The sequence below is a fragment of the Coregonus lavaretus genome (genome assembly GCF_964263955.1).
Source record: "Coregonus lavaretus genome assembly, contig: HAP1_SCAFFOLD_643, whole genome shotgun sequence".
Classification (NCBI taxonomy): Eukaryota; Metazoa; Chordata; class Actinopteri; order Salmoniformes; family Salmonidae; genus Coregonus; species Coregonus lavaretus.
In genome coordinates this window covers 137,604-159,348 of record NW_028164093.1, presented here as the reverse complement: position 1 = coordinate 159,348, position 21,745 = coordinate 137,604, and the positions used below count along the sequence as shown (strand labels likewise).

Sequence of the window (21,745 nt, the reverse complement as noted above, 5' to 3'; positions counted from 1 at the left end):
TAGCATGCAATGACTACATCAAGCTTGTGACTCAAAAAATGTGTTGGACGCATTTGCTGTTTGTTTTGGTTGTGTTTCAGATTATTTTGTGCCCAATAGAAATGAATGGTAAATAATGCATTGTGTCATTTTGGAGTCACTTTTAATGTAAAGAATAGAATATGTTTGCAAACACTTATACATTAATGTAAAGGCTGTATGATATTTGTGCGTCTGTAACTTTCGGAACTTTAACCTCAAATCCACATTTTTGGAGTATAGAGCCAAAATAATAAAAAATCCTTCCCTGTCCCAATAATTACGGAGGACACTATCTCATATTAGTTTAGCCAATTGGTTCCTAGTCTTAGGGATGCTAACTATGCTAACTGTGTTGTTGCAGGCTGTGGCGATCTGATGGTGGCGGTGTTTGACTTTGCTCACAGTATGTGTGCCCTGAGACTGACTGAGCAGCAGATGGCTCTCTTCAGCTCACTGGTGCTCATTAACCCAGGTAAGACACACAAATGCACACACATTCTGTAAAATGATACTGCAGATAATCTTAGTACAGTAAAGTCATAGATCAGTAAAGTCATAGAACATCATAAGCTGATTAATGGTATAAAATAATCTCTTTTAATATTTTTCCTGTGTGTGTAGATCGCCCCTGTCTTGAGGATAGTGGCAGAGCACATAGAATGAGGAGAGACTTGGAGGTATGCCTCAAACAGATGCTACACAGAGACAACCAGGAGAGCCTTCTGCACAAGGTAACACACACAGGCACTCGCACATACACACTCACAGACTCACGCATTCAAGTTTGAGAGAGTAGTAGGTGGAGAGTGTTTACCCTCTATGACATCACTGGATACAGTGTGTAGAACTTTCATTGACTAGCTGTGTGTGTGTGTGTGTGTGTGTGTGTGTGTGTGTGTGTGTGTGTGTGGTCCCCAGCTCTACCAGAAGGTGCCAGTGTTGCGGTCTCTGTGCAGTCTGCATGTGGAGAAGCTGCACTGGTTCAGCCAGCGCTACCCGCTCACCGTCCACTCTGTCTTTCCTCCTCTATACAAGGAGCTGTTCACCTCCGACCTGCCTTCTGTGGACTCCCTCTGAACTCTCTCTGAACTGCACCGTACATGTTGACAGATAATTAGACAAAGAAACATGCACACAGTAGTAGACAGCCACACACACAAACACACACAGACACTCAGAGACACAGACACACAGACACTCAGAGACACAGTCACACACACACAGAGACAGACACACACACACACACAGACACACAAAAACACACACACGTGTACGCATTGATAACATAAGATGTAATTACTTTGAATTCTTCACTTTTTGAATAAATATATTTTTGTAATTTCTGAGAGCAACGAAATGATCTCAGTAGGCTATTAGTGTTTAGAACTTGAAGCTATTTTCATGCAAAAAAATGTTTTATAGATAAGGATGGTGTACAAACGTTCTGGTATTTCAAGGTATTTCACTATGATTACTTGAAAATGTTTTCAGATTATTTCCAAATTGTACGCATTGTTTTTCCTTTTTGAGAGTGTTATCTGAGTGTATTTCGTCCTTGAGATTATAAATGTTATTTTGACTCCGGGTGGCTGTTGGGACTTTATCCAGACCAGATGCTAGCTGGTATAAATTACCATATTTAGAGGATCACTATGAACTCTTATGTGTGTTTTCTGAGTTGTTTTTAATTGTGTGACTTTACAGAGTTGGTTAACCCATCAGACTGAGTAACTGAGCTATAGCCCATGGGCCCCACTGTTCAGGACACAAACACACAGTCAAGTATATAGCTAGTTTTCTCAATGAACTGTGTGTGGATCGAATATGACCAACTCTGCTATCTGTCTCTATCGTAATGAGCTTTAAAAGAGGCTGTGTGTTTGCATTAAAAACAGAGTCAGAAATGTAAATATGAATAATCTGGGCAATATTGCTGTAGGCCTATGTAGGCATTTGAATGACTAACCTTGGGCATGACTGTTATTGTAAACGTGTCAGATTTCACAAACAGTACCTGTGTGCTGCTTTAACATGCTAGTTTATGTCTCCTGAGTGTTACCATGGTGATTTCCATGGAAAAGGCTTCTAATAAACTGCTGATATGATTAAAAAAGTGACTGGTGTTCCTGTATTGTCTGTTTTCCCAATGTATAAAATAGGATGTCTAATTGCATACCAGGAAGTGAAAGAGCTTGAAGAAACATAGAGGGGGAGAGCTCAGTGCATGCAGCTGCACACAGGTTGAATGTATGTTTTAACGACACATCCACGACAAAACACACACAGACATTCCTGCTTTGAGCCATCCTCGACGGTGTGTGTGTGTCTGATTCATAGACTATCCAATGAGCTGAGTGTGTTCTATCTACATCTCTGTGTATTTGTGTGAGAGAGCGTGGTGAAAGCAAAGTAGACACCAGCACACTGCAGAATGCTGCAGCTGTTCATCGAGTGCAATGTCCTGGCATGAATCATAACTTCCACTTAAGTTTCAAATGTATCTTAGTCATGCATTGATGTCATTGAGAGAGTCAAAATTCAACTTAGGTAGAAGTTAAGATTTACCCCTTGATGAACTGCGGAGGCATTCAGTCTTTCATGACTTTACCTTCGGTACCTTGTAGCTGAAAGTAGCCTAACGATGTGGGAACAGAACACCACTAATTAACTGTGTGTGAGAGTGGCAGTGGCTGATACTCAGCTGAGCTTTGCCGTGTGTATGGGAAGACTTTGTTAGGTCTAAGAGTCTGTTTGAGTGAACTGAAGAATGTTGTTTACTGAGCTCCCGAGGAGAAGTGACTAAGACCCGGGAGAGTTGTTAGGACATGATTAAGACAACCACTCTCTCTCTTTCCGCACTACAACCACAAACGCTTCAAATCCGGTCTGAGGAGTTGCCCAGCAGTCAGGGAGTAGGATCAGATGAACAGGGGTAAGACGTTGGGCATGAACTTCATCTCTAGGACAGTGAACCTCAATTCCCGGTCCTGAAGAGCTACGTGGGATGCAGGTTTTTGTTCCAGACCAGCACTAAAATACGTGGTTAATCTTATCAACTAATCACCAAGACCTTGATTATAGGTGTGTTAGTGCTGGGCTGGAACTAAAGCCTGCACACACTGCATGTGGCACTGTCTAATCTATGGTCTTCCATCTCTTCCCATGGCCCTTGGCCTTGGCCTTGCCCCAGTCCCAGACAGTAACAGTGAGAGGGAGAGTTACTTGCGCTCTCCCTCTGAGGTTTTGTTTCCTGTGCTGTGCTCTCTGACCTTTCCTGGGAAATGTGTGTTCTGCTCCAGCACAAACACACATTTCTGACTTCCTGGTTCTTCTAGATACATCTCCTCAGAACAAAAGGTCTCAGTCAAATCTAGCATACAAACTCTGTACCATCCAAAGTACTAATTCTGTTAGATTAAAGTACCGTCTGAAGATTATCCCTAGATTGTCCCTTGAGTTTTAGTCATATAAACACTCTTACTCCTCTTCCTCCTACTCCTCTTCATGATGCTTTTCCTGGAAAGTTCTAAAGCTGAAAAACACTTCTCTGGGACATTGTGTTAGTGTGTCAGCCATGAAGGGGAGGAGGGATTGGGGGAGAGAGAGAAAGGAAGGGGTAAAAGGGTTAGGCAAGGGGGAGTCACAGTCTGTGGATTTACAATGGAATCCTTCAGTGTACCGTGAGTTAACCCTGTCCTGGGTTAACTCACTTTGCGTATTCTGCGTGCGCACAGTAGCTATGTTTCCATTAACTTGTCCTGTGATTTTTTTGTAGACATTTAGAAAGTTTGCATAGAAAATAGATGCAACAATTGCCTGCTAGGGCAACAGTGTGCAACTGCAGCCCGCAATTCGGGGTGTTCCTGCATGTGGGCATTTCTGCCATGGACTACAGGCAACATCTGCACTGAGCTAAAGGGTAGAGCTGCCACTTTCAAGGAGCGGGACTCTAACCCGGACGCTTATAAGAAATCCCACTATGCCCTCCGACGAACCATCAAACAGGCAAAGCGTCAATACAGGACTAAGATTCAATCCTGATGCTTGTTGGATGTGGCAGGGCTTGCAAACTATTACGGACTACAAAGGGAAGCCCAGCCGCGAGCTGCCCAGTGACACGAGCCTACCAGACGAGCTAAATGACTTCTATGCTCGCTTCGAGGCAAGCAACACTGAAGCATGCATGAGAGCACCAGCTGTTGCATACGACTGTGTGATCACGCTCTCCGTAACCAATGTGAGTAAGACCTTTACACATTCAGGTCAACATTCACAAGGCCGCAGGGCCAGACGGATTACCAGGACGTGTACTCAGAGCATGCGCTGACCAACTGGCAAGTGTCTTCACTGACATTTCCAACCTGTCCCTGACCGAGTCTGTAATACCTACATGTTTCAAGCAGACCACCATAGTCCCTGTGCCCAAGAACCAAGGTAACCTGCCAAAATGACTACCGACCCATAGCACTCATGTCTGTAGCCATGAAGTGCTTTGAAAGGCTGGTCATGGCTCACATCAACACCATCATCCCAGAAACCCTAGACCCACTCCAATTCACATACCGCCCCAAAAGATCCACAGATGATGCAATCTCTATTGCACTCTAGTGCGTATGGCCCAGAACATCACTGGAGCCAAGCTTCCTTCTATCCAGGACCTCTATATCAGGCTGTGTCAGAGGAAGGCCCTAAAAATTGTCAAAGACTCCAGCCACCCTAGTCATAGACTGTTCTCTCTGCTACTGCATGGCAAGCAGTACCGGAGTGCCAAGTCTAGGTTCAAAAGGCTCCTTAACAGCTTCTACCCCCAATCCATAAGACTGCTGAACAGTTAATCAAATAGCTACCCGGACTATTTTGCTGCTGCTACTCGCTGTTTATTAACTATGCATAGTCACTTTACCCCTACCTACATGTACAAATTACCTCGACTAACCTGTATTGACTCGGTACCGGTACCCCCTGTATATAGCCTCGTTATTGTATTTTTTACTTTAGTTTATTTAGTAAATATTTTCTTTACTCTTATTTTTCTTAAAACTGCATTGTTAGTTAAGGGCTTTTAAGTAAGCATTTCACGGTAAGGTCTACAACTGCTTTATTCAGCACAAATCAAATGTGTGCCCAACAGGTGGGGGCGAAGGACACTACCGGTGTGCACTAGCTATAGCCAGCTACCGTTGTCGCCCCTGCCTCTTCTTCTTCTGTGGGGTTTATTGGTGGTTGGCATCAAACATTATGGTACATTACCACCACCTACTGTACTGGAGCGCCCCTGTCTCCTGCCTATGTACTGGAGTCAGCTTTAAAATGTACCAATAGAAGTACAGTATAAAGAGGGGTTCCTGCAGATGCAGGAATTCCCACATGCAGGAACGCCCCGAATTGCAGGCTGCAGTTGCACCCTTCTCTACTAGGGTGCGTTTCCATTGAACTATCTTGTGTCAATAAAAACAGCTGGACGTACTGACGTAACACCTAAAAAAAAATGTTTACGCAAAAACCTAGTGTTTAATAAAAACATAGTGGTTGAAGTGTTTCCATTATCCATTTAGGCAAATTGCACATTAACAAATTACCGACAGTCCCACCTATCTGTTTCATGTCTCAGGTAGCCCGCGAAAGTCAGCATGGATAGAATACAAGAATTTACTAATATTTGTCATATTCTAATAATTATCATGTGCCAACGTATCGCCACCGTCCGTGCCATGGTGAAACTTGCAATGTAAATAATTTGATGATGAAAAATGCATCAAGCCAACCAGAAATGCAAATTGAAGCAATTGAGCCATTCTTGAAAGGATCCTGCAAAGAAACATTATTTTTTATAGTTGAAAAATACATTTAACAGGCAGTAGGCACTTCATAGTTAAGTGTTGACATCACGTGCCCCGCATACCTTGGCAATCATCATATATTCGAAAAACACTGTTTACATCATCATTTGTCTCAATAATGAAGGTTCGACAAAGAAAATCCACCCCTGTCGAACGTATAAAAATGCTGTTGATCTTTAGAACATTTCTCCTATAGGCTATCTGCTGTTTCACATGTCGCAATGACTTTTTTTTTGTTGCGACATTGCTTTTGTCAAATAAACCTGGGTCAATGGAAACCTGCCTAGTGTTATGTAGGCAGAATCGCACTTTCCACCTTGGAACAATAAACAACTGCGCCAATGCATGATTGCACACAAATGCATTAGATAGTAATTGATACGCAGCCTATGTCAAACTACCAGCTAACGTTTCTCAAAGTAATCGCACCAGATTTGAGAGGATCTCTGACTCACAGTAGCGGTGCGTGGGGCCAAGCCAAAAAAAACAAAAAACATATTACAACCTATGTGTTGTAATAATTGCGTTTTTTGCTCTATAACCTGTTAATTCATATGCCGTACCACTGTGATATATATAGGCCTAAGGCCGAGACAATAAGAACACACAATGGCAGAATAAATTCAAGTACATCTTTGTTTCATCACAAAACTGGAGAGCAACCTCTGTCCGGTGAAGTCCACAAAGCAAATTGCATGTAACAAACAGTTAAATGACCTACAGCATGGTCAAGCAAGTTAATGTTTCCGACATTTTTGGACTACTAAACAACTATTGATTTAGAACCATGGAGAGTTACCGCAAGTCGCAAAGAAAACAGGAGCTGCCTCCACTATTCCAGCACCATTTCAACATCATCAAATCACCTATGCTTAGTCTAATACAGTGACAACTAAAAGATACCAAAAATAATTTAGTCCAATCGACGTAAGCTAAATATGATGTGGCTGTCCATGGTTTCGATTTTTGAGTGTGTGCGTGCATGTGTTCGTGCAAGTACAAAAAACATGTTGACTCAGCCTACTTGTAGAGAAACGCCAATGCCATCCTCCTCTCTTTCATGTTGAGGAAACGGTCTATGACTCAGTCATACAGTACATGCTTTTATTTTTTTCTATCCTACCTGGCTAAAATGCTTGCTCTCTAGCCTAAATTGCTTTCATGGGCAACGATGAGCCAGCTAGTTAACATTAGCCTTCTACATCTAGCTACATAATGAACTTCCATCCTCTCAAGCAAGGGGCACAATGTATGAATTTATGGTTGGATCAGAATTGGCTTTATAATCATTGGCCAGTATGGAGAATTAAGTAAAACCCCAAGTCCAAATCCCTATCTTCATCCATGGCTAATTTAAGAAAGGGACAATTTTAGCTAGCTAGCTAGCCACTGGAGGACAACAACACAACAAGATGAAACAATTCAAGTTGTTTCTGTCAATGACATTTGGCTCTGGATGTGATATGATGTGTTTGGTGTGAAGCCAAATCCAAACTGGCTTCCTTTACACTTTTTTTTGGTGTGCCAGGACCATTCACGGTTGTGCTCACTCAGTTTAGCTCAACACTGATTGGCTATTATTTTATACTTGTTTTATCAAGGGAGGCCAAATGCTTGCTGGCTTCCCTTGCATTTGATGCTACACATACAGAGAGGCGCTGTTTCGCTCCCTCGGATGCTTTTCCAGTGTGATACTTTCAGCCTCTTGCGAAATTAAGGACAATGATGTATTTACTTTATTGGTAAATATTTGGGAGAAGCCTGGCGTCTATCCATGAATACACGCCACTGCTGACTCATGGCAGAAAACGTCCCTCCCTTTTTTCCCTTCAATCACAAAAAAAACATACATGTATTTATGCCCTTTCACGGCTCTCACACACTCATTCTCTGTTTCATACCACACCAAAAGGACTTAATGGTTTGAAAAGGAAGGACCTTGATTTGACGCTCCAGCTGCCGTTTGTCGAGTCGTTTCCTGAACTTGACGTGGCTTTGGAAGGACTTTGCGAAACACAGGGAAAGAGAGTGAGAGGAAACAGTCCTGTGAAAGAGGACAAGGATATCGGACACCTCCCGTGTCAGTACTCGAAATGGTTTGGTCTTGGGCTCTAGCCTGCTCGTGTGCATTAGTGCTGGGGTGCGCGTCCGCGGCATCTGAAGGTTTGTAGCCTACAAGGTTGTTGATTTGCATGTAATCATCTGTTCTTGCTATCCTTGTTTTACGTCCTGGTATGTGTTTATGGCTCCCCTTCTGTTCGTGCATGTTCTGTTAGAAGTGAAGAAAAACATTATTTGTTGGACGTGATACATTCCATTCATCCAGTTTAGTGTGGAACAACTTTGTCCAAGTCTACTAACAGTATAACTATTATTCTAGGCGGAACAAACATCAAGACTAGAGAATTCACACCATGTTAATTAAAGGTGCAATATGCAGAAGTCGTTCGGCAATTTCCTGGTTGCTAAAATTCTAATAGCCTAATTTCAGTTTGTGACAAAACAAGCAATGTATGTATAGTGTACTGTAGATAATCATTGGACCATCGAAACCGCTATGAAATACCTTTTAAATAACCAAAAATATTTGTATTTTCAGCTGTTTGAAGCTGGTATACAAAACCAGAAGCAAAAATGTAACTTAAGAAATAGGAATCATAGATGAGACATTTCCGCTTCTTAGACTTGCTTTCAATGAGAATAACAGATCTATAAGTCACATTTCTATGTGAATTGGGTCGCCCAAAAAGTTACATATTACCTTTAAGTGTTCTGATTTCATGATTTCCAAAAATCTAGGTGGTAGACAACAGTACTGACATCACATGGTCAGAGTGCGATGGCTTATGTAACCAGTGTGTGTGCCTGTCTCTGTTTTTCTGTCTGTTTACATTCTCTCATCCCTTCCACAGATAAGCCTGACATGTTGCAGAGAGAGGCCTCCTTTGACCTAGAGGAGCTCCTGCAAGGTTAGTGTGACATATACTGTATATATATATATGTGTGTGTTTGTGTTTGTGTGTGTGACTGTGTGTGTGTTTCAATGCCGTCAAAGTGCTGTGTGTATATCTGTCTTCCAGGGGCGAGTCAGCTGGAGACTGATATGACCCAGAGGGAGGTGGGCTTTGGGGGACCCCAGGAACCCAAAGGTGGTTGTGTTCTAACCATAACTAACTAACCCATAGCTGAGTGTGTATTGTTCTAACCATAACTAACTGTAACCCATAGGTGAGCGTGTTCTAACTGTAACCCATAGGTGAGCGTGTTCTAACTGTAACCCATAGGTGAGCGTGTTTTAACTGTAACCCATAGGTGAGCGTTTTTAACTGTAACCCATAGGTGAGCGTGTTCTAACTGTAACCCATAGGTGAGCGTGTTCTAACTGTAACCCATAGGTGAGCGTGTTCTAACTGTAACCCATAGGTGAGCGTGTTCTAACTGTAACCCATAGGTGAGCGTGTTCTAACTGTAACCCATAGGTGAGCGTGTTCTAACTGTAACCCATAGGTGAGCGTGTTCAAACTGTAACCCATAGTTGAGCGTGTTCTAACTGTAACCCATAGTTGAGCGTGTTCTAACTGTAACCCATAGGTGAGCGTGTTCAAACTGTAACCCATAGGTGAGCGTGTTCAAACTGTAACCCATAGTTGAGCGTGTTCTAACTGTAACCCATAGTTGAGCGTGTTCTAACTGTAACCCATAGTTGAGCGTGTTTTAACTGTAACCCATAGTTGAGCGTGTTTTAACTGTAACCCATAGGTGAGCGTGTTCTAACTGTAACCCATAGGTGAGCGTGTTCTAACTGTAACCCATAGGTGAGCGTGTTCTAACTGTAACCCATAGGTGAGCGTGTTCTAACTGTAACCCATAGGTGAGCGTGTTCTATCTGTAACCCATAGGTGAGCGTGTGTTTTGTTCTATCCAGCCCATTCACAGATCTATCAGTGTTAATGAAAGAAAGGAGAGGAGAGCAGGAAACTATTCCAAAGTATTTGGGACACATCCTCTCCTATGTCCATGTGTCCCATACCATTCTGCCATGTAATTAATACAGTGTAGGCACATGACATGTTATCAGTGTATGGCTGTCAGTGCTAACCCCTGTCTGTCGCTGTGTAGAGTTTCCTGGCATTCTGCAGAGAGAGGTCCATCTGACGCCTCACCTGCTCAAAGTCCTCATGGAGAGAGGTGGGTGGTGATGCCGTCCCTGCTGGTATACTTAATATCACACAGCCAATGGAGTATGGCATGTGTGTGTTTTATCCTGTGTGAGGAGGTACAGTAACAGAAGTGTGTGTGTGTTCATAGCTGACTTAGACATGACCCAGAGGGAGGTCACCCTGCACCTGGACACAGACTTTACACCTGGAGATCGGCCAATGGCTGGGCCTCGCTCGTTTGGGGATTCCCGCCCCAGTGTCCTCTTCCCCCCCGGCCAGCCCTCCCCTAATAACCTTCAGGCCATCTGTCTCCATAGCAGCCGTCGTCCCCGGTACCCTATCCACTCTCTCCCCCAGAACGGCTTCGGCTACCTTCGTCGTCAAGGTGACGCCGTCAACCGGGTAGAGTCCTGGTACAGCGCATGTTGCCATGGGAACGGGACACAGCAGGTCCAGGAAGTGACGCTGTGCTGCGTTACACAGGCGGTGAGTGATTCTGTGGAAACGTTGGATTCTATCCTGTCACATTCTGTCCTGTTGTGTTCTGTTTTGGTCCGTTCATTCCTAGTGTACCAACAGAACTTCCTTTTACGTGCACAGATGCAGTAGTGATAAGGACAGAGGATGCCTAGGGAAGATGAGACTCAGGAGAAGGAAAGCCCAGACAGACACAACAGATCAGCCTTGGCTTCTATCTGTGTAGCTGTGTAGAGGGGAAGGCCTTTATGAGTCAGGCCCTTGAAGGCTAAAGCTGGACCTTCACCGTTTTAGGCCTTCCTTTATCTCTATTTTTCATGTGTGAATTGATGTGTTTGTGTATGTCGCCTACAGTGGGAGCAGACCCTGTCCACATTCTGTGCTGATGAGTTCTCAGTGAAGACAAGCCACTACCACTGCTGCAAGAAAGAGGGCGGGGCCAGAATGCGCTGTTTCCATAGCCAAACCCCAAACCCCAACTACCTGCCGACCACCCAGGGGGCAGGCTCCTCCCCCATACCTGAACCTGGCTTCACCTTTAACCCCAAAACATGTCACAAGTAAGGAGAGAGAGAGGTTTACTTTAGGTTTAGGGCTGTTATGGCAGCGGTATTACTGCCACACTGGCGGTCACGAGTCATGACCGCAGTCAAATTCCACGTGACCATTTAGTCACGGTAACTAGGCTTCTCTAAAACTGCGCTCTGATGGTGCTGATGGTCATTAGTAGCCTAACTGCCTGTTGCTAATGGGCTGGTACTCAGCACTCTATTTCCCCTCTAATCACTCTGACATCAACGCAAATCTAATCGAAAATCTAATCAAACACTTCATGAGTGGCCATGAGCTCATGTTGCACAACATTTCTATAGGCTACGCAATTGCGTGAGAAAACAAGTTTTGATGGCCTCTATTAAAAAGAGGAGGATCCCATCAACTTTCTATAGGCTAGGCCTACTATATTTATTTCTCAACTTTCCTAATATTAAGCACATTGCTTCGCTTTACATCAGGAGTATAGCCTATCTGGCTGGCATGAAAATGAACCATGGGAAAAGCGTCCTCCATTCACTATTTAAGTGCATAGATGACATATATTTTCCCTATTCTGATAGGTGCATGATAATAGTCCATTCTAAATCAAAACTCATTTCACACATATATTATTTAGTATATCTAAAGACAAGATTAAAATAGTCTGATGGGTGACAATATTATCACTTGTGAATGATGTATTATCACTTGTTAATGATGCCCAGCGAGTGCAGTAAGGCAAGAAACAGTGCCTTTTTTTGTGTAACTTCTTCAAATCATAGAGGCACACGTCATGTAGCCTAGCCCATAGGCCTATATGTTTTGATAAGGTTTGTATTATAACTAATGTGGTAAAATAACTCCAAACACAGCCTACAGGCCTAGAACCCCTGGAACGGTAAGAGCACCTACAGCGCGTAGTGAAACGTGTGTTCTTATAAACCCAGTCATTGTGCAGTTGCGTGTGAAAACAGAGTTTTGAATGGCCATTATTTAAAAGAGGATCCCAGCTTTCTTGTGCTGCTATATTTCTGGCTCAATTCTTAATTAAGCACATTGATCCGCTTTACAACCGTTGTAGCCTAACTGGCATACATAGGCAGTGCGTGATGTTCAAGTTTTGGGAAGATAATTTTCACCATAAAAATGCACCTTTATAATAAAGCATTACATTCTTATGTAAGATAGCCTACTATTGGAAATGTGATGAGTATATTGGATAGTCATAACTTAGGCTAATAATAAAACTCAATCATTGTTTGCAAAAAAATACTGTTCAAAGCATGGCTGAGCGTGTATAGCGTAGAGTATGCCTAGGCTATATCAGATAGGCCTACGTTTCTTCTTTCTTTGAATGGGAAAAATGTGACCTTTTTATAAACACATTTCCTGCAATTCTACTACACTTTATATATGACTGGAGACATTAGCAGAATCTTTTTTTTTATAGGACAAATTAAAGGGTAGCCTATTCTGTTGACAGGGACAAATATAAAATAGAAACAATGTTGTCATATAATAGGCCTACAAGAAGTGGAGACACAAATAGAATATGACGTCCATCTAAACGGGAGGAGGAAATTATTGTCCAAAAACAAACTTTTAAGTAACACTGACCCAACAATGATAAATAGTGAATATGCACAGTGCGCACTCACCGGGGATATTGCTGATGCTCTCGGCTGGTGCCAATAAGATAGGCTATACTGTTGTTCGCTCAATTAAATTTAGAATTTTGATAACTAAAAGACAGATTATTCCTTTCATTGTCTTCTCTTTACAGCAATAACCATTTGCTTTCCAAACTGTTTTCCCGCAATTGTATTTTGAAATATTGCGATATGACTGGCTTGGCCTCTACTTTTCACAGATACAGTACCAGTCAAAAGTTTAGACAACACTACTCATTCAAGGGTTTTTCTTTATTTTTACTATTTTCTACATTGTAGAATAATAGTGAAGAGATCAAAACTATGAAATAACACATATGGAATCATGTAGTAACAAAATAAGTGTTAAACAAATCAAAATATATTTTATATTTGAGATTCTTCAAAGTAGCCACCCTTTTCCTTGATGACAGCTTTGCACACTCTTGGCATTCTCTCAACCAGCTTCATGAGGTAGTCACCTGGAATGCGTTTCAATTAACAGGTGTGCCTTGTTAAAAGTTAATTTATGGAATTTCTTTCCTTAATGCGTTTGAGCCAATCAGTTGTGTTGTGACAAGGTAGGGGTGGTATACAGAAGATAGCCCTATTTGGTAAAAGACCAAGTCCATATCATGGCAAGAACAGCTCAAATAAGCAAAGAGAAACGACAGTCCATCATTACTGTAAGACATGAAGGTCAGTCAATCCGGAAAATTTCAAGAACTTTGAAAGTTTCTTCAAGTGCAGTCGCAAAAACCATCAAGCACTATGATGAAACTGGCTCTCATGAGGACCGTCACAGAAATGGAAGACCCAGAGTTACCTCTGCTGCAGAGGATGAGTTAATTAGAGTTACCAGCCTCAGAAATTGCAGCCCAAATAAATGCTTCACAGAGTTCAAGTAACAGACACATCTCAACATCAACTGTTCAGAGGAGACTGCGTGAATCAGGCCTTCATGGTCGAATTGCTGCAAAGAAACCACTACTAAAGGACACCAATAAGAAGAAGAAACATGAGCAACGGACATTAGACCGCTGGAAATCTGTCCTTTGGTCTAATGAGTCCAAATTTGGTTCCAACCGCCGTGTCTTTGTGAGATGCAGAGTAGGTGAACGGATGATCTCTGCATGTGTGGTTCCCACCATGAAGCATGGAGGAGGAGGTGTGATGTTGTGGGGGTGCTTTGCTGGTGACACTGTCAGTGATTTATTTAGAATACAAGGCACACGTAACCAGCATGGCTACCACAGCATTCTGCAGTGATATCCCATCTGGTTTGAGCTTAGTGGGACTATCATTTGTTTTTCAACAGGACAATGACCCAACACACCTCCAGGCTGTGTACGGGCTATTTGACCAAGAAGGAGAGTGATGGAGTGCTGCATCAGATGACCTGGTCTCCACAATCACCTGACCTTAACCCAATTGAGATGGTTTGGGATGAGTTGGACCGCAGAGTGAAGGAAAAGCAGCCAACAAGTGCTCAGCATATGTGGGAACTCCTTCAAGACTGTTGGAAAAGAATTCCAGGTGAAGCTGGTTTAGAGAATGCCAAGAGTGTGCAAAGCTGTCATCAAGGCAAAGGGTGGCTAATTTGAAGAATCTCAAATATAAAATATATTTTGATTTGTTTAACACTTTTTTGGTTACTACATGATTCCATATGTGTTATTTCATAGTTTTTATGTTTTCACTATTATTCTACAATGTAGAAAATAGTAAAAATAAGAAAAACCCTTGAATGAGTAGGTGTGTCCAAACTTTTGACAGGTACTGTAGACACAACTCAACAATAACCTGCCCAAATTGCGTGCTCCCTTTCCTTCCGACTGTAGGCAATGCAATTTAAAACAATTATCCACAACTAACTTTTTTTTCAGAAGCTAAATCTCCTCTGTGGCCTCTGTGCTTGAGTAGCCTTTTTTGAATGATTTTAATGTATTTCTGTATAGACAGGAGTAGACTAATTAGGCTATATAATTTGGGCAATTTAATCCAATTGACTTTAGGAAAAGCTTCCCCTAGCCTTATGGATGCGCATTTTAAAAACATAACTGCACGTAACCGCCATTCGTTATTCGAGTGCAGGCTACGGATGACATTTATTTTTTATGTGGACCATTTAATCAAAAGTAATTTCACACATATTAGTAGGCTATATGTGCCACGGAATTCTATACAAATCTTTTCTGCTAAATGAACTAGTGTAGCCCACAGCCATATGGCATAGCCAGATCAGGGCCTAACATGAGGACAACTCAGAGTATGCTATTCTGTTCTTCTGAAATAGACTACATTTTCTTCATATCATGTTTCTTTAGACCTGTCTAAAATAAATAATGGATTTATTGTGATGGATTTATTATACTTTTTTTTATGTAGATGTTCCAAAGGTCTGCATCAGTGGTTTGTAGGGTATGCGTGGAAGCCAGGAGATGCTAAACGTGTTTATGTACAGTTGAAGTCGCAAGTTTACATACACTTAGGTTGGAGTCATTAAAACTCGTTTTTTCAACCACTCCACAAATTTCTTGTTATCAAACTATAGTTTTGGCAAGTCGGTAAGGACATCTACTTTGTGCATGATACAAGTAATTTTTCCAACAATTGTTTACAGACAGATTATTTCACTTATAATTTCATGTATCACAATTCCAGTGGGTGAGAAGTTTACATACACTAAGTTGACTGTGCCTTTAAACAGCTTGGAAAATTCCAGAAAATGATGTCATGGCTTTTGAAGCTTCTGATAGGCTAATTGACATAATTTGAGTCAATTGGAGGTGAACCTGTGGAAGTATTTCAAGGCCTACCTTCAAACTCAGTGCATCTTTGCTTGACATCATGGGAAAATCTAAAGAAATCAGCCAAGACCTCAGAAAAAAATGTGTAGACCTCCACAAGTCTGGTTCATCCTTGGGAGCAATTTCCAAATGTCTGAAGGTACCACGTTCATCTGTACAAACAATAGTACGCAAGTATAAACACCATGGGACCACACAGCCATCATACCGCTCAGGAAGGAGACGCATTCGGTCTCCTAGAGATGAACGTACTTTGGTGCGAAAAGTGCAAATCAATCCCAGAACAACAGCAAAGGACCTTGTGAAGATGCTGGAGGAAACAGGTACAAAAGTATCTATATCCACAGTAAAACGAGTCCTATATCGACATAACCTGAAAGGCCGCTCAGCAAGGAAGAAGCCACTGCTCCAAAACTGCCACAAAAAAAACAGACTACGGTTTGCAACTGCACATGGGGACAAAGATCGTACCTTTTGGAGAAATGTCTTCTGGTCTGATGAAACAAAAATAGAACTGTTTGGCCAAATAATAACCATCGTTATGTTTGGAGGAAAAAGGGGTAGTCTTGCAAGCCGAAGAACACCATCCCAACCAAAAATCCAGAAAATCACATTGTATGATTTTTAAGTAATTAATTAGCATTTTATTGCATGACATAAGTATTTGATCACCTACCAACCAGTAAGAATTCCGGCTCTCACAGACCTGTTAGTTTTTCTTTAAGAAGCCCTCCTGTTCTCCACTCATTACCTGTATTAACTGCACCTGTTTGAACTCGTTACCTGTATAAAAGACACCTGTCCACACACTCAATCAAACAGACTCCAACCTCTCCACAATTGTAGACCTGCACAAGGCTGGGATGGCCTACAGGACAATAGGCAAGCAGCTTGGTGAGAAGGCAACAACTGTTGGCGCAATTATTAGAAAATGGAAGTTCAAGATGACGGTCAATCACCTTCGGTCTGGGGCTCCATGCAGGATCTCACCTCGTGGGGCATCAATGATCATGAGGAAGGTGAGGGATCAGCCCAGAACTACACGGCAGGACCTGGTCAATGACCTGAAGAGAGCTGGGACCACAGTCTCAAAGAAAACCATTAGTTACACACTACGCCGTCATGGATTAAAATCCTGCAGCGCACGTAACGTCCCCCTGCTCAAGCCAGTGCATGTCCAGGCCCGTCTGAAGTTTGCCAATGACCATCTGGATGATCCAGAGGAGGAATGGGAGAAGGTCATGTGGTCTGATGAGACAAAAAATATAGCTTTTTGGTCTAAACTCCACTCGCCGTGTTTGGAGGAAGAAGAAGGATGAGTACAACCCCAAGAACACCATCCCAACCGTGAAGCATGGAGGTGGAAACATCATTCTTTGGGGATGCTTTTCTGCAAAGGGACAAGGACGACTGCACCGTATTGAGGGGAGGATGGATGGGGCCATGTATCGCGAGATCTTGGCCAACAACCTCCTTCCCTCAGTAAGAGCATTGAAGATGGGTCGTGACTGGGTCTTCCAGCATGACAACGACCTGAAACACACAGCCAGGGCAACTAAGGAGTAGCTCCGTAAGAAGCATCTCAAGGTCCTGGAGTGGCCTAGCCAGTCTCCAGACCTGAACCCAATAGAACATCTTTGGAGGGAGCTGAAAGTCCGTATTGCCCAGCGACAGCCCCAAAACCTGAAGGATCTGGAGAAGGTCTGTATGGAGGAGTGGGACAAAATCCCTGCTGCAGTGTGTGCAAACCTGGTCAAGACCTACAGGAAATGTATGATCTCTGTAATTGCAAACAAAGGTTTCTGTATCAAATATTAAGTTCTGCTTTTCTGATGTATCAAATACTTATGTCATGCAATAAAATGCAAATTAATTACTTAAAAATCATACAATGTGATTTTCTGCATTACATTTACATTTACATTTTAGTCATTTAGCAGACGCTCTTATCCAGAGCAGGAGCAATTAGGGTTAAGTGCCTTGCTCAAGGGCACATCGACAGATTTTTCGCCTAGTTGGCTCGGGGATTAGAACCAGCGACCTTTCGGTACTGGCACAATGCTCTTAACCACTAAGCTACCTGCCGCCCCTATTACAGACCTCTACATGCTTTGTAAGTAGGAAAACCTGCAAAATCGGCAGTGTATCAAATACTTGTTCTCCCCACTGTAGATGGCATCATGAGGAATGAAAATGATGTGGATATATTGAAGCAACATCTCAAGACATCAGTCAGGAAGTTAAAGCTTGGTCACAAATGTGTCTTCCAAATGGACAATGACCCCAAGCATACTTCCAATGTTGTGGCAAAATGGCTTAAGGACAACAAAGTCAAGGTATTGGAGTGGCCATCACAAAGCCCTGACCTCAATCCTATAGAAAATGTGTGGGCAGAACTGAAAAAGCGTGTGCGAGCAAGGAGGCCTACAAACCTGACTCAGTTACACCAGCTCTGTTGGGAGGAATGGGCCAAAATTCACCCAACCTATTGTGGGAAGCTTGTGGAAGGCTACCCGAAACGTTTGACCCAAGTTAAACAATTTGAAAGGCAATGCTACCAAATACTAATTGAGTATATATAAACTTCTGACCCACTGGGAATGTGATGAAAGAAATAAAAGCTGAAAGAAATAATTATCTCTACTATTATTCTGACATTTCACATTCTTAAAATAAAGTGGTGATCCTAACTGACCTAAGACAGGGAATTTTTACTAGGATTAAATGTCAGGAATTGTAAAAGACAGAGTTGAAATGTATTTGGCTAAGGTGTATGTAAACTTCCGACTTCAACTGTAGGCCTAATTAACTGTCAATTACCGTGAGACTGGCAGTTATTTGCATGACAATCACTGGCTGACAAAATGTAATGACCACAACAGCCCTAGTTTAGGGTTAGTGTTAGGTTCAAATTGACCTTTTTTATGGCAACTACTGACTAAATGTATTGTGTCCTTTCCTCCCAGGTCCCAGCCCAGTCCGCGTGCTGTCAGAGGGTATAAATCCCTCCAAGCTACTCCCAGAGACTCTGACATCAGCTTCCCCCCTGGACGCCCCACTTCCAACAACATCGGATTGGTCTGCTGCCTACACAACGACCGCCCCCTCTACACCACCAAGTGCCTGCCACGTACAGGCTATGGCTGGCTGGCCCGTCAATCAAAGACCGTGAACCGGCTGGAGAGAGGGTTCAAACACTGCTGTAGGGGACAGAAGGATGTGCTACCCTGTGCTGAGGGAAAGGTAAGGAGCATGATGTGTGTGTGATATGGCCTGCCTACCTGCACTTGTCAATGTGGGAAAAATAAGGATCCCATTCATACCTACACTGAAGAAGGCTGCTAAACCGAAACATCTGTATAATCTATCCTCTATACAGTGAAAAATAATACAATGTTTTTTTTTAGGTATCTTTTTGTGTGCAGATCTATACATTTTTTTTGCAGGCATTAAGGTTCTCCCCTGGCATTGAGTGCAGAACAAGTTTAGATGTACATTACGAGTGTTGATCAAATCAAGTGTTTACATCTCTCCCCTCTCTCTTAGTGGCGTGAGGTGCTTGACAGGTTTTGTGTGGAAGAGCAGAAGGGGAGGCCTCACAACTCCTCCTGTTGTGATGTGGGAGAGGGTGAGGAGAGGTACACCTGTTTCTCCTCCCGCGCCCCTCATCCAGACTATGACCGAGAGCTCCCCTCTGCCACACCACAGACCCACACCCTCGGACACATCTGTGAAACAAACAACATCATCAAGAAGAAGTAAGGGTGTTTGTTTAGGATTATTGTGTTTGTGTGTGCTTAATACGACCTTTTTCCTCCTCAGTCACGTTTATGCTGCCCAGCCTGATTGTTTATCTTTATGGGTGACAGAACCAGAGCTTTCAGAAACGTTTCACTGTAGTTGATGGTGACTGTAGCAAGGTTTCCATCCAATTGGTGACAGATTTAAAATATGAACATTTTCCAACCAGTGGTGTGTTTCCACCTAACTGACTTGTTGCTGGTTTTTGTAGTGCACACTAAATGCATTTTTTCGCATAAGATTTCATGTACCGAATAAAAATCTAAAGTTCAATGTGTTTCCATCCCATTTCCAACTCTACCGATAGTTTTGTCACAAAAACGGTTGCTGTAAATAGCAAATGTGCCCACTCTGGTCTTGGCACATGCGCTCTAGCCAACAGTTAGCATATACAGGGCGGGTAGGCTAGTCTAGATGATGACATTATGGAGAACAGCGAGAATATTTATATTTTTCAAACGGCAGTCAAGCATCGATCATCATGTCACCAGAGTAAGACCCTCGATATTTATTGGAAAGGAGCATCAAGCATCACCGTGCACTTTCACCACCCTGTGAAGTTTCATCATAATTTATTTCATCTTTAGCCTAATAAACAGCATAGTTTACTGAGTCGTAGTGGAAGGACCACACACCATATCATCGCGTGACTACAAGTTAACTTCGATATGATGGTTATTATATCAATATTTGCGCATAAAGGCGTTCCCACTGCCATTTTTCACATAATTAATTTTACAGACAAAAATATCCCACCATGTCGAACGAACAAATTATTTGTCGGTATTTATAAAATGTTACCAAAACTTCCAGTTTCCATCACATCTGTCGTGATTTTGTTTTATACGGTATGACCTTACTTGCATAAAAACAGTGGATGGAAACGTGGTTAATGACATTAAAGTTCCAGAGTTGCATTGTATCAAAGACCATTACCAAAAGTTTAAAAACAATAGTATACAATAACTTTCATAAGTAGCTTATTACAGCAGCTAGTTTGATCCAGGTACGTTTGTACATTTCTGTGTAACAAAGCCTTTTGACTGATTGATTTGATTATGGAGGAAAACAAAGATGTAGCATACTGAGATGATCTCACAATCTGCTCTCTCAGGTTCCCTGTGGAGCTCCCTCTCCAGAATTTAGTGGACCAATGCTGCCCCCTGCCAGCAGACCAGATAACTGCATGTGTTAAGGACAAGGTGAGTTCAACACTTAATAATACAGGTTCACACAGAAAACCCAAAATCTCATATTAACCAGGTTGTCCCATTGGGATAAAATGAACATGATTGGCCATCAAGTGTCTACAGGATCTTAGACTTAGAGTTAAGTTAGTTATAAACTATTTTATTTTGCGGAAGCACAGTTCCCGCTCAGCCCAGTCAAAACTGTTCGCTGCTCTGGCACCCCAATGGTGGAACAAGCTCCCTCACGACGCCAGGACAGCGGAGTCACTCACCACCTTCCGGAGACATTTGAAACCCCACCTCTTTAAGGAATACCTGGGATAGGATAAAGTAATCCTTCTACCCCCCCCCCCCCCCAAAAAAAAAAAAAAAAAAAAAAAACATTGTAAAGTGGTTATCCCACTGGCTATAAGGTGAATGCACCAATTTGTAAGTCGCTCTGGATAAGAGCGTCTGCTAAATGACGTAAATGTAAATTTATTTTTAGATTGTAGCTCTAAGCATGTTGCAGGCCTTTTGATATTGTTGTTTTCATAACTTTCATAACTTCTCTTTGTGAACCCAGGTAGTGATGCTGGCGTTTAGCCGCTGTATTGAGAGGAAGCCCTCCTCCTCCACTGGCTTGCAGAAGTCCTTCCCTTCCTCCTCCATCTGCCAGGACGCCCCTATATGCCTCTCCAGCCTGCTCATGAATGCCAATGCCAAGGCAACCAAGTCCCCACACCTCAGAAAGAGGAAATGCCCCCTCGCCTGATTTTCTTTTTTTTACTCTGATGGCAGTGGACCAATCCGAATTGGCGGTCAGGGGATTTGTGCAGTAATCACTAGATGACCATGCTAGAAAGGATATAATTGGCTAATGCTGAAGAACTGTTGAGCAAGTGCATGATTTAGTCAAACGGGTTAAGGTGTGGGTAGAAGTAAGTATAATGCTAGGGTTTGTGGTTAAATAACAGAATTTATAGTCAAAGTGCCATTTATTCCATATTTTCTAGCATGGCCAGATGACAATCAATTAATGTATGCTATCAGAGTGCACATAATATGCCAGTATTACTGTCAGTGTCTGTCCTTAAGAGGGTGTTATAATGTTAGAACACCTGGAGAGCTGATATATCTGCTTTACGAATCAAATCACTTATTTTTATATTCATGTTTCAGGTTTGTTAGTTGTATTTTTCATATAGCTCCAGAACTGCTAGTCCAGTTCTATTTCTAACATTTGAAATAAATATTTGAAGCACTGCCAGTTATTGTAATTTG

At 42.4% G+C, this 21,745-nt stretch overlaps 1 protein-coding gene and 1 pseudogene across 3 annotated transcripts in view; both read left to right on the top strand.

Annotated features, from left to right (window-relative positions):
- Positions 1-2,128, top strand: part of LOC311117463 (nuclear receptor ROR-alpha B-like) — a 32,344-nt pseudogene extending 30,216 nt beyond the window's left edge. The window contains exons 12-14 of the transcript XR_014615559.1: positions 383-493; positions 643-752; positions 940-2,128. The product of XR_014615559.1 is annotated as a nuclear receptor ROR-alpha B-like (transcript). The remainder of the gene's footprint in view (positions 1-382; positions 494-642; positions 753-939) is intronic.
- Positions 2,129-7,563: 5,435 nt separating this feature from the next.
- Positions 7,564-21,731, top strand: LOC311117473 (extracellular matrix protein 1-like). Of its 2 annotated transcripts, XM_084192396.1 has the most exons (10): positions 7,564-8,024; positions 8,774-8,830; positions 8,942-9,010; positions 9,981-10,049; positions 10,170-10,507; positions 10,853-11,058; positions 18,458-18,734; positions 19,038-19,249; positions 20,407-20,494; positions 21,048-21,731. In XM_084192396.1, the coding sequence occupies exons 1-10, from the start codon at positions 7,955-7,957 to the stop codon at positions 21,234-21,236; spliced, it is 1,575 nt and encodes a 524-aa protein (XP_084048522.1). In that variant the 5' UTR covers positions 7,564-7,954; the 3' UTR covers positions 21,237-21,731. The 2 variants fall into 2 exon arrangements, with proteins under 2 accessions (XP_084048522.1, XP_084048523.1); XM_084192397.1 differs by lacking the exon at positions 8,942-9,010 and having other exon boundaries at positions 7,678-8,024.
- Positions 21,732-21,745: the final 14 nt, after the last annotated feature.

Excerpts from the sequence above, each read along its gene's own strand:
- LOC311117473 (XM_084192396.1), top strand. The coding sequence starts at position 7,955 with ATGGTTTGGTCTTGGGCTCTAGCCTGCTCGTGTGCATTAGTGCTGGGG. Across the intron at positions 10,508-10,852 it reads TGTGCTGCGTTACACAGGCG|TGGGAGCAGACCCTGTCCAC; the intron begins GTGAGTGATTCT and ends TGTCGCCTACAG. Across the intron at positions 11,059-18,457 it reads AACCCCAAAACATGTCACAA|GTCCCAGCCCAGTCCGCGTG; the intron begins GTAAGGAGAGAG and ends CTTTCCTCCCAG.